The 11644-nt window shown below is 43.8% G+C and overlaps 2 protein-coding genes across 2 annotated transcripts; one reads left to right on the top strand and one right to left on the bottom strand.

Annotated features, from left to right (window-relative positions):
• Window positions 1-1941: 1941 nt before the first annotated feature.
• Window positions 1942-3146, bottom strand: F5J12DRAFT_901698 (uncharacterized protein; the record flags this gene model as incomplete). Its single annotated transcript, XM_051748211.1, has 6 exons — window positions 1942-2115; window positions 2163-2330; window positions 2389-2504; window positions 2555-2759; window positions 2811-2909; window positions 2970-3146. The coding sequence occupies 6 exons, from the start codon at window positions 3144-3146 to the stop codon at window positions 1942-1944; spliced, it is 939 nt and encodes a 312-aa protein (XP_051593928.1).
• Window positions 3147-4133: 987 nt separating this feature from the next.
• F5J12DRAFT_789314 (uncharacterized protein) lies at window positions 4134-7540 on the top strand (the record flags this gene model as incomplete). Its single annotated transcript, XM_051743766.1, has 12 exons — window positions 4134-4434; window positions 4487-4708; window positions 4802-4930; window positions 4954-5078; window positions 5125-5346; window positions 5398-5753; window positions 5800-5890; window positions 6040-6132; window positions 6184-6511; window positions 6995-7029; window positions 7111-7266; window positions 7463-7540. The coding sequence occupies 12 exons, from the start codon at window positions 4134-4136 to the stop codon at window positions 7538-7540; spliced, it is 2136 nt and encodes a 711-aa protein (XP_051593927.1).
• Between the last annotated feature and the right edge of the window lie 4104 nt (window positions 7541-11644).

The raw sequence follows: 11644 nt of genomic DNA, 5'->3' as shown, positions 1-11644 counted from the left end.
TTGGTGAGTTCTTCATGGCCTGTCATTTATTAATTTTCATCACATGCATTAACAGATGATATCACATACCAATCGACCCTGCCAAACTTCCAACTCCAGAGGTCAGTCTCATCGCCCTATGTGACTGCTTGATCCTGGCATATTTCTGCATTCTCCTCATGTGTTTCATGGCTGTTTGGTAAGAGTTTCATTAGTTATACACATAAAGAATACCCTGACACTCACAAATAGTTGTAGATTAGGGTTTGGGTGGAATTCTGTGTGAAGGTGAGCAAGGGGAGGTCTGGGAGCAGGAAATGAACACCATATGAGGAAATAGGAGTCAGTGAGTCGAACAACTTCATGCACCACAACTTGCAGCTAGGATGCAATTTCAAATGCATGATGGTCAGAAAATCTATTCACATAATAATAAAAAAACTTGTCATATGATTCATTAGGCTTGATGCTTGCTGGGTCAATTTTTTGGCTCACATATATAGGGATGAGTTGAGCTGTGCAATAGATGTATTGATGTGGATGATAGCAACATCATGTGCATTGTGTGTATGAAATATCCACATCCCTGTGTTGGTGTCTGGGCCATCTCCTACATGGTCAAACCAATGTATGATCGCACAAGGATACTCCATGCCTAGGTACTTGAAAGAAAAAAAAAACACAGAACATGAGTGATGTCCAGCCCAATCATGCCCTTTGCATGAGGATCAGTTACAATGAAGACACAGTCATAACAGGGGCCTTCATTCCTCCACATAGGGGAGCAACATATATGTTCATGATGTATGCTGTGGAGGCCACTCATGTCACTGGGTGCATAGAATGTTGAGGATGCAGAGTTGTAGATGCAGACAGATCCATCATAAAAGGGATATTCATCCAAGGGGACATCTTCTGGATCATGATCGTCATGCTGAAGCTGTGATTGAAGAAAATGGCACAAGATATTGAGGAACTGGGGTATGTTGAGTTCAGTCGCTAGGTCCCTCATATTCCTCACCCACATATGTTCTATGATCAACAGATTAGAATTCATATGCATGAAACCATGAGCAAAGGCATATGGTAGGTCTGGGCCAACAATATGTGGGCCTCAACTGACATAGGAGAGTCATCTGTATTGCCTGCATCTTCTTCGAAACTTGCTGTGGGTTCATCAGCACTGTCTTCGCAGTCCTGATTGTTTGACACATCATGGTCAGTCTCATTATGAGTCTCATTACAATATTGTTCTAGAATACAGTCAGTGTCAAGAACAATGTCTAAGAAAAGTGCTCACACCTAGAGTTCCAAGCACATGTGACAGGCAAGCCCCTCTCAACATGCCACATTTTTCAAAGTCTGCATGCACTGCAGCAAATTTGTCAAGCCTCTGGTTGATCACAAGCATCTGTCTGAGAGCCTGAAAGCAGTTAGTATGCTGATAAGGTCGCTTGACTGCTTTGATATGTTTGGACTCAGTAATCAATGAACAGAGCCCATTCAGTGCACCAAACTGGCATATAAGATAGGGATAATGCTTCATAGCATGTTGCCAGGGTAATGAAAACATAGTGATTACTTGGGTGTTCTGGAAGACTTCACAATACAAGTGGAAGCATGTGAGTGCATCCTCAATTGTGGTAAGCATTGGTTCAGTGATAACATTTCAGCAGATGAGGTAGCAAAACTCGAGAAAGGCACAAAACATGCAGATGACATCCTCTGGGACATAGCCTTTGATGGCTGCAATATATACCTGTAGAGGACTGGTCAATCATCATACACCATTTAAAAAGGATTGGAGAACCTTCATGAGGCCTTTGGAGTCATCACCACTCCATTGTTTAAAGTGTCAGCCTTGAGGGAAACATTGCAGCCCAGTAAACAGGGTGACAGCTGCGATCCTGGAAATCAATGAGGTCAGTCAGTGCATGATAACAGAGGTCAGCCAACACACCTTCAATCAATATCATCCAGTATTTTTTCTGCAGTGCCCTTTCCATGAATACAGATGAGATACCTTTCCACCCAGTCAACCAGGTGATCTTTGAGTCCACCCTTGATGAGTTGATGAAAAATGTCCAGAGAAAGCATTCTCTGGATGTCCATGCATGGAAACCTGCTTGTAAATGGCTGTTCTCGATCAGTCATGAAAAAAGAAGCAAGTATATTGTACATACCACTATATCTCTGTCAATTCCATACCCTTCCCAAAGTGTCTGAGGGTCCAACTCCCTGATGATCAATTCAGTGTGCTTGTAGTGACACCAGAGTGCATCTTTGTCAAGGTTCTCCTGGTGTGTGAGACATTTCAGACACCAATTATGCATGATGCACAACAAGAGGACCTGCTCTTTGTAGTCAGCTATGTAAGCTGCAAGCACATAGATGACATGTTGATAGTACTGTTTCCAGAACTGTCATCGCAGGACCAAGTGACCAAAGAACACGTGCCAGTGGCAAGTGGGAGAGCTGCTTCTTGAATTTACAGAACACTTGTGTATTAGCATGCTCCCTAGTTGCTATCAGGCTATTAGTGGTGGTACAAAGTAATAGAATTTGAAGTGCTTACTCTTCAGCATTGCAAGGAATCCAATGAGCACTACTGCATCACAGTGTGCATGATGAGTGGTGTTGCACACATTTCCGATGGAAAGATAGAGCAGGTAGTAATCTGTTTGCCCAGTTGCAACAGAAACAGTGGTCTTGTCACTGCCAAGGATGATAAGAACCAATGTTGCTCTGGCTGCTGATGGGTTATTGCCGATAATCTTGTCCTAGAAGTATGAGATTGGTAGGACCTACATCGAGACAAACCCAGCACATACCACTTCATCCCAGGCCCAGTTGCCCAACATAAAATCCTCCCAATGCCTCTGATCACTTGTGGCATTGAACTCCCAGTATGGCATGAAGTCCATTTGATCCTTAAAGTCAGTGTGACTGAGGAGGTTGTGGATAACTCAATGGGGGTCTCAATACCATACATCATAGATGTCAAACATCCAAGGGGCCTCTGGTTCATCTTGGCCACCTTGGCCATCCTGACCATCCTGACTGCCCAGTTCAATCACTTTGTCCTGTTCATCTGGTTCATCCTGTACATCCCACTTGTGCTTGTAAGTGATTTTGAAGTTTTCCCACTTGACTGTGCCAACAGACATGCTGTCTATCACACGATAGAGATCCATGTGGTGGGTGAATAGTGGATTGCCACCTAACTCAAGCAATGAGGTGGCCCAGATTTCAAGCAATGTGTCAATTTGGTTCACTGGCATTTCTGCACATTTGAAAAGAAACTTGGCAAGTTCAAATTCTAATCGATTGTGGTATGGAGCCCAATCATCTGGTGATCCCTGTATACAAAGCAGCAGTGGAGCATCATCTGGTAGAAAATGGCCCTGGGAGTCACACCTTCATCCTGTAATAAATTGTATGAGTAGAGGTAGGATAATGTGTGCATAGGCTTACTGTTAAGACCCACATGATAATTGTGGTAAACCTTGTTGCCAGGACCAACAAATTTTGCAATCATTCCATCCAGTTCCTGATCCAATGTTGCACTGCAGTTGAAATCATGTGGACCATCATCATAATCTAGAACATGTTTGGCTACTAGGGGTATGGCATTTAAACTGTGGTCCTGTTTGGAGTAACCCTGAGACCCTTGAAAGCAGTCAAGGTGCAGATGGCTGCACTTGTGTTGGGTGAGCCCTGATCAGTTTTTGAACCAACAGTTGCAGCCTGGCACATCACAAGGAAGATGGAGAGCGCTGAATTTTGTCTGTTGAGAGCTTCGGGTGCTGCCTCTGCACAGCAACATTTTGATGGTAAACAAACACATTTAGGGACCCTTGTGTGATCGGTAAATGGTCAGAAACCTAAGTTAGGCAGAACTTTGCATATTTGTTTGTGAGGAAAGAGACTCTGTAGTGCATGTGTTTGCAAGGAAAATTTCTTGCATAAAAAATGACAGGTTCAAACTCACCTTGTGCTGTCTTCATCTCCACCCATGCATGACAAGTATTATGTTGGCTTCTTCTAATATTTGTCTGTGATGAGAAAAGGCCAACCTGCATCCAGGGAGGATCATTCTTGAAGTGTGGACTCAATGGCATACCCCAGCCCAGAAGCAGGCTGATGACTTGCACATGCAGGAAGCTATTGATGCTCAGGTGGCTGCTATCCAGCAGGCTCATGCCCAAGTCAGGGAGATGGAGACTGCCATGGAGGTCAGGCAGGTTATCCAAGGTGCTGCCAAAGCGAAGCCAGTCAGACCGAGACAGGCACCTGCCAGTAGAGATCCTGGCCAGGAAATTGGCCCTCCTGTTGCAACAGAGACCAGACAGGCAATCCAAGTCACTGCTAAAGTGAAGTCAGTCAGACCAAGACAGGGGCCTGTCAGCCTTCAAGGAAAACCTGGAAATATAGTCATCCAACCTCATGGTGAAGGTGAGGATGTTTCAGTTATGTCATCCAATCGCAGACACTGATAACATATCAGTTGAAGTTGCTGATATGGAAGTCAACACTCACCAGGTAACTGCTCCTGCTATTGCAGACTATACAAGCAACAAGCCACAGAGTGGGAGAACAGCTAGCTGCATGCTGAGAAGGCAAGGTGCAGTCACCAACCTTGATCTGCTGGCAAATGTGGCATCAACACATGGATCCAATGAAACCTCCCAGCAGGCATACATTCTTATTTTCAACTGTTTGATGCCAGGTGCTGCTACTTACTGAGTCAACTTTGTTTTGGCTGAACATCACCTGGAATGCTCTCAGTACCTATGACAACCCAAACACCAACTTGGACCAGGTCCATCATTGGGTCAAGGATGTCCCAACTGGGCTGATGCCACAATCCAACAGACTACCAACTTCCATCCCTTCTTTGACAAGCAGAGCTACTACTGCTGTCAACTCCAATACAAGCCTAGCATACCAGGTATGTGCTACATTATCAAGTAGGATCAGTCATCTTCAACATCTTCAATCAGGGAAAGATGCCTGCACCAACCCACTGCATGGACAAAGAGGAATTAGAAGACCAACCAGCTTTCTCTGTCAAGGTTGTAGGTCATGACAAATTCAAGGTATGTCTCTTGATGCAAATTGACTGTTGCATTATATTGCTTTTAGGTGGTCACAAGCACAGCTAATGATATAGAGAGCAACAATGAATTCAATCAGCTCATTTTTGAGGAGGCACAGACTGGCTCGAAGTGCAAGTATTTGGATCATGACAACACCAACTATGTTACCTCATCCAAGGTTGAGGACTTTGATGATGAATACTTTGACGTTGAGGATCACAATTTGAACTCTTGTATGTTGCCTGCTAAGGAATTGTGTGTTGTGATGGTACATTTTTTTATCTATTTGAACTGTACATTAACTCTTTTGGAATCACAGACTGATAATGGAGTAGATGAACCAAAGAAATCAAAGGTTGACAGGGATGCAGACCAAGAATCAGGACAGAGGTGCACTACAGCAGGTCAAGCACCTTCAACAAGGACCATGGGCAAGGCCAGCAAACACTCTTGTTACCGAAGCCAAGATCTGCCTTCTGTGCTGATGGCAGGCAAGATGGGGGCAAAAGAAATTATGCCTGCTCTCCTTGTGTGGGCTGGAAGCTTAGCTGACCCTTGGACAATCTCAGATGAAGAACTCATATGGTCGCTGCAAATCATTATCCTGACCATTGCTCCAGACTTTGAGGACCTGAATGATGTTTGTCCTGGGACAGCTGTCTTTAATATTGTATTGTTAGTATTATTTACCTTGCTACTTGACTCATGCTTCCTTGGACAGGCATGTCAATGACTCTGCCAGTGGCACAGCAACTTTGGATCCACTGCAATCACTCTTATTGCTCACTTCCTTGTCTCAGATCCAGAAATTGGTGTGCCATCTCTTACTCAGGCCCAGGAACTCTGTTCTAAGCTGTTAGAAGGCTTCCCATTTTTATATTCAGACCAAGATTCTTGCAAACTGGAGAACATTTTCTGGTCATACATTGTGTTATACCTCCTTGGCCACACACATCTGCAGCCCTGTGCTGATTCTTCTGATGTCCCAAAACTGAAGATCAGGGAACTGAAAAATACAGGCATCAAAGGTGCACTAGCCCTTACCTGTGCTGCAGTAATGTATTGCATTTTAGCCCTAGACAGTCAGGTAACTTATTCTCTTTAGTTGCACCATACACTTTCCCTGTTCAAAACTGGAAAACTGCAAATTGACACTAAGCACATGTCCTTCAGAAAGGCAGCTATCAAGATCCCACTCAAGGTGAACAAGGTGACCAGGAAGGAGTTGTCAGCTGTTTCAGCATTCTCCAAGCAGAATTGTGGCCCCTGCACCAGGCAATATGCTATAGCCATCACTAAGTGTGACAACACTGTGCTCTGTAACATCATTATGGGAGCAACTATGCTCATTCCATACAGTATGGATTGCATGTCAGAGGGAGGGAGCTTTCAACATGGGGAGGACAACATCAACAATTTAATTGCCACTCTTTGTAAGTCACATCATTATTTATGCACACTACTAACAAGTCATTGATAGGATCCTGCAATTTGGATGTGCTCTCATTCTCTTCTGCCCTGAGTCACTCATTGCCAACTACAATCATTGAATTAATTGTGTCTTTTTTTGTGCTTACTTGAGTCACCCTTGTTTTGGATTGTTGTAGGCCTATGCTCATTTAATGTTTCGGCACCACACTGCTTTATCATGAATGCATTGTGTTTTATGTGAGCTGAACAAAAGTGAAAATAGTGAGAATAAGTGCTAAGAAAGTTGCAGTCAATGACAAGTCAGATAGTAGTAATAGTGGGAAAATAGCATAAATAATCAAAAGATAGTATGAAAAATAGTGTGGATAGTAAATGAACCTACTAAAAAGACTATTATTTCTTTTCTGACTATTTTGGTGTGAATAGGACATAAATAGTATGAATAGTATGCAAAATAGTAATGTGTGAATCTTGCTATGTGTTAGGTACCCAAGCAGTGTCTTTTAAGGGGAAGCAAGATGTCAGTATAGCGCTATGTGGCTGAGGGATACCTAAGCTCCCCAATCCTGTGGAGCTACACTGCACATGTTGACAATAACAGCATAGCAGTCTAGAAGACCCATTTAAAGGGGAGCAGATGCTGCCAAATCAACGTGCTGAATTGGTTGATACTGTGGGTCATGACCCAACCCCAAAGCAGACTGCATCTTGGAAATTGGGTGTCATGCTGACCATTCAAGATTTTCTATTGGAAGTGGTAAGTGATTTTCGACGTTCGCACACTAGAATGATGTCCCTGTCCTACCAGGTGCTCCCCTTTTGTTCTTTCATGAAAAGGTTTCCCTTGCATCATGAGGGACAGGAGATTTTTCAACGTCAACAAAGTCCACCTTGACAACCCACTGTATGACAGCTATCAATCCACAACAGTCGCCTCTCTGCCCTAACTGCAGGTTCCTCCATTTTCAAAATGCAAATCATTTGCCCCTGTGATAACTTTCGATCGAGATCCAGACTTTTATGTTGCATGATCATCCATTGATGGCAGGTTTGTAGAGCTCTGGTTGCTGGAGCATGTGAAGGAGCTTCAGGGGTTCAAGGGTCTGTGGCTTGTTTTGTATTTGACTAAGCACTGAAGATCTATTAAGGCATGTTCATATCTGTCATGTTGTTTGAACATTCTCATCATAATGATCTTTGCAACAAATCACACATAGTGTAGTCACATTTAGTCACAACACATGGGCAGCCTGTGTGCCAAAACACCAACACTCATATAGACCCTGAGATGAGCCTGCCTAAATAGACTAGCCAGTACACATGGACAGGCCTGAGGGACTAAAGTGAGAGCAACATATGTATGGGCCTGTAAGTGCATTACCACAACATATCGGAGGGCCCCTGGTGGGTAAGGATGTTGAAACATTTAGATGGACCCATGACCAATTAAGTATACTGAGTTGCTGTAAGACATGGACAGGCATATCCTGGTAGGTTACCCCCCTGTTGCGACATCAAGGCAGGCCTGCCTATCATAACATGGAGAGGGTCACAACATATGGATGGGCCCAGGAGTAATATCATTTATGGTGTCACAACATCTAGACAGGCCTGTTCATAATAAGCTGTACCCCTGTTGCAACATAAAGATGGGCCTGTCAGTAATGTTGTTTCATAATGTCACAACATATAGACAGGCCTGTCAACAGTAAGATGTACCACTGTTGAAACATAAAGATGGGCCCATCACTAGTATCATTTAATAGAGTCACAACATAAAGATGGGCCTGTCACTAATATCATTTAATAGAGTTGCAACATATGGACAGGCCCTTCAGTAGTATTATTTATATCATCACAACATATGGGCAGGCCCAGCCCCAGTAAGATGTACCCTGTCAAAACATAAAGACAGGCCCATCACTAATATCATTTAATAGAGTTGCAACATATGGATGGGCCCTTCAGTAATATTATTTATATTGTCACAACATAAAGACAGGCCTGTCAATAATCTCATGCATAGCATCACAACATATGGGCAGGCCTGGCCCCAGCAAGATGTACCCTGTCAAAACATAAAGATGGGCCTGTCACTAATATCATTTAATAGAGTCACAACATATGGATGGGCCATTCAGTATATTATTTATATTGTCACAGCATATGGATGGGCCTGTCCACAGTGAGATGTACCTCTGACGAAAAATAAAGATGGGCCCATCAGTAATCTCATGTACAGCATCACAACATATGGACAGGCCCTTCAGTAGTATTGTTTATATTGTCACAACATATGGGCAGGCCCAGCCCCAGTAAGATGTACCCTGTCAAAACATAAAGACAGGCCCATCAGTAATGTTGTTTAATAGCATCACAACATAAGGATGGGCCCTTCAGTAGTATTGTTTATATTGTCACAACATATGGATGGGCCCATCAGTAATATCATCTAATAGCATCACAACATAAGGACAGGCCCTTCAGTAGTATCATGTATATCATCACAACAAATGGACAGGCCCATCTAGCAAGATGCACCCCTGTTGCAACATAAGGACAGGTTTGTGTATGGTATTCTTAGGCAGCAGAAAGGGAGATCCAAGCTATCTACATAAGGACAGTCCATGTAAGGCATTCTTAGGCAGCAGAAAGGGAGATCAAAGGGATCTACATAAGGATGGGCCCATCCATGGTATTCTCAGGCAGCAGATAAGGGAAAACAAAAACCAGTGTTACAACATAAGATGGGCTGATCCATCCATTGCAGGATTACAAACCCTTGGCACTGCATAAGACAGGCCAATCTGTCATATCATAGATAGCTCACCACAAATGGACAGGCCTATCCATAATTGGGTTATCCCCCTGTCACAATATAAGACAGGCCCAGGAAGACAAGAAATGAAGAAAGTGGAACCTCTCACACTATAGAGTATCTGAATTTCCCACTATAAATTGTGTTTCACATTGGACAATTTGCCTATTTAGTTGGAATCTCAGGCACTGGTCTATGTAACTGTGAGCCAGGCTCTGCCATTGGAGCAGATGGGAAACATGCAAAACAAACAGCAATGCTATTCCAGAACAATGCATCATATCTTTATCTGAGCTTCTGCTTCACATATGCATTCAGGATTATTGACTTGTACCAGTATTGCCATCATGCCATGGGAATCATTCATAGGCAGGATAAAAAATGCAACATCTATGTATCTTGTCATCTGTCTTTAACCTCTGACTCTTCCACTCTTCAATCACCATCACCACTCTCACTGTCAAACTACTCCATTGTCTCATCATCAGAAACATGTTGTCATCATCGTCTTGCAAGCTCTTCAAGAAATCACCTGAGCTCAATGCTGCAGCCAACCACATCCTTCAAATTTACTTCAAGGATATCGTGGAAAGCAGCAAGCTGGGAAAGGCGGACAAGATTGCAAAGTGGAGAGGTGCCATCAAGGCAATAAATGATGAACTAGTGTGTCATAGCATCATCACATTTTTTTCACTAACTGATGCATTCAGGATGCTGTACACAACCTCATCGCTAGGACAGATGAGATTCTGATGACCCTCATTGGCATCAACATGTTCTTAAAGTGGCATGAAGACCTCGGCTTGATCAAGCACCCATGGCCTGAGTGGAAGACTGCCTTATCCCCTTCCAAAACCAACATTGCCAACCACAAGTGGCTCAACATCATTGAGCATTGATACCACTACCACTGGTTGGGCCTCCCTATGCCCTGTGTTGTGCCAACACCAACACCACCTGCTCAAGAGACTGAAATGCCTATGAGCGGCAAAGGAAATGGAAAGCGACTGAGGCAGAGGTGGAGCAAATGATAGTGGATAGCTTGCACAGGACAGAGGTGGATGATGAGGGTGAAGATGAGGTGCCAGAGAAGGAGGACGATGAGGAAGAACCAGCATGAGGCAGGCAGAAGTGCAAAGCTGCCATGAAAACAATGTCCCATTGATCCAGACATTCATCCCACTCTAGGAAAGCAACAGCAGAAACTGACGATGACAAAGATGTTCCTGCTCAAGGCCAATCAAAATGCAAGCCTTGTCCACTGTCAGATGGACTATATGGTCATGCTGCTGTAGCTGCCAGAAGGACACCTTCCCCTGATGCCCATTCCTGTGACTCATGCTGCAGACACAAGGTCTGATGCTACAAGAACCCTGGGAAGTCCTGCTTCCCATGTGATGGTCACAAAATTCGATGTAGCCATGCCAAAGGCAGGATTACCAATCCAACTTGACAGAATCCATCATGAGCCAGGTGAAAAAAGCGAGCTCGAAGTCTGTTGCCAATGATGGAGGCCCAAGAATCCCAAAGAACATCCCCCAAAGTGACACATTTCGATGGCTTCCAAAGCCATCAACACTGGGGTTGGGCCCTCCAACCAGGGAGAGATGATCCCTGAGGGATCTTCACTCAGTATGTTCACAATTTCATGTATTTACACTGACTCAAATTTTATTTAGAGATTTATATTCCTGCATTCAAATGCAGGGATTCCCACCCAATCCCAGCCACTGTATGAGCAGATTCAATCATTGAGGCTGGTTCATCCATTGCACAGGAGGTATAGGGATCTATGGCAGCAGGTACATTTAATCAATCTACATTTATGCTAATTATCATGGTTAACCCTTGTATTCAAAGCAGACACCCACCCATCGACAACAGCAGCACCCATCCAACTCACAACCACTGCAACTCCCAGTGCACTGTCACCTGTCTGTGCCCCAATCACCAAGGTGTCACAAATGTCTAACACAACCAAGAGTGAATCAAAGATTTGGAACATTGACTCCATGATGCTGAGGCCCACTGCCAATACTACAAGGATTGAATGTATGATTTCCAAATACAACAGGACGAAACCATGCAGATGCTGGACAGGATGGCTCATGAGCTAGTGGCTCTGCATATTTGGGTATATGGACAAGCATTGGGTGACAATCTCATCAATCTCTTAGGGCCTCTGGCAGATGAGACAAGGGCGGATGGGACAGCAGGTGTGAACGAGGCCATCTATCATTTTACTTCTCCATGGCACATACAATGTCATTTTGTATGTCCATTTTAATTGACCACTCATGCTGCATCACATATTCCA

The sequence above is a fragment of the Pisolithus orientalis genome (assembly GCF_024613125.1).
Source record: "Pisolithus orientalis strain OTSU chromosome Unknown F5J12scaffold_483, whole genome shotgun sequence".
NCBI lineage: Eukaryota > Fungi > Basidiomycota > Agaricomycetes > Boletales > Pisolithaceae > Pisolithus > Pisolithus orientalis.
Note: the sequence above shows the minus strand (reverse complement) of the source record. Positions and strands in the feature narration are given on the sequence as shown.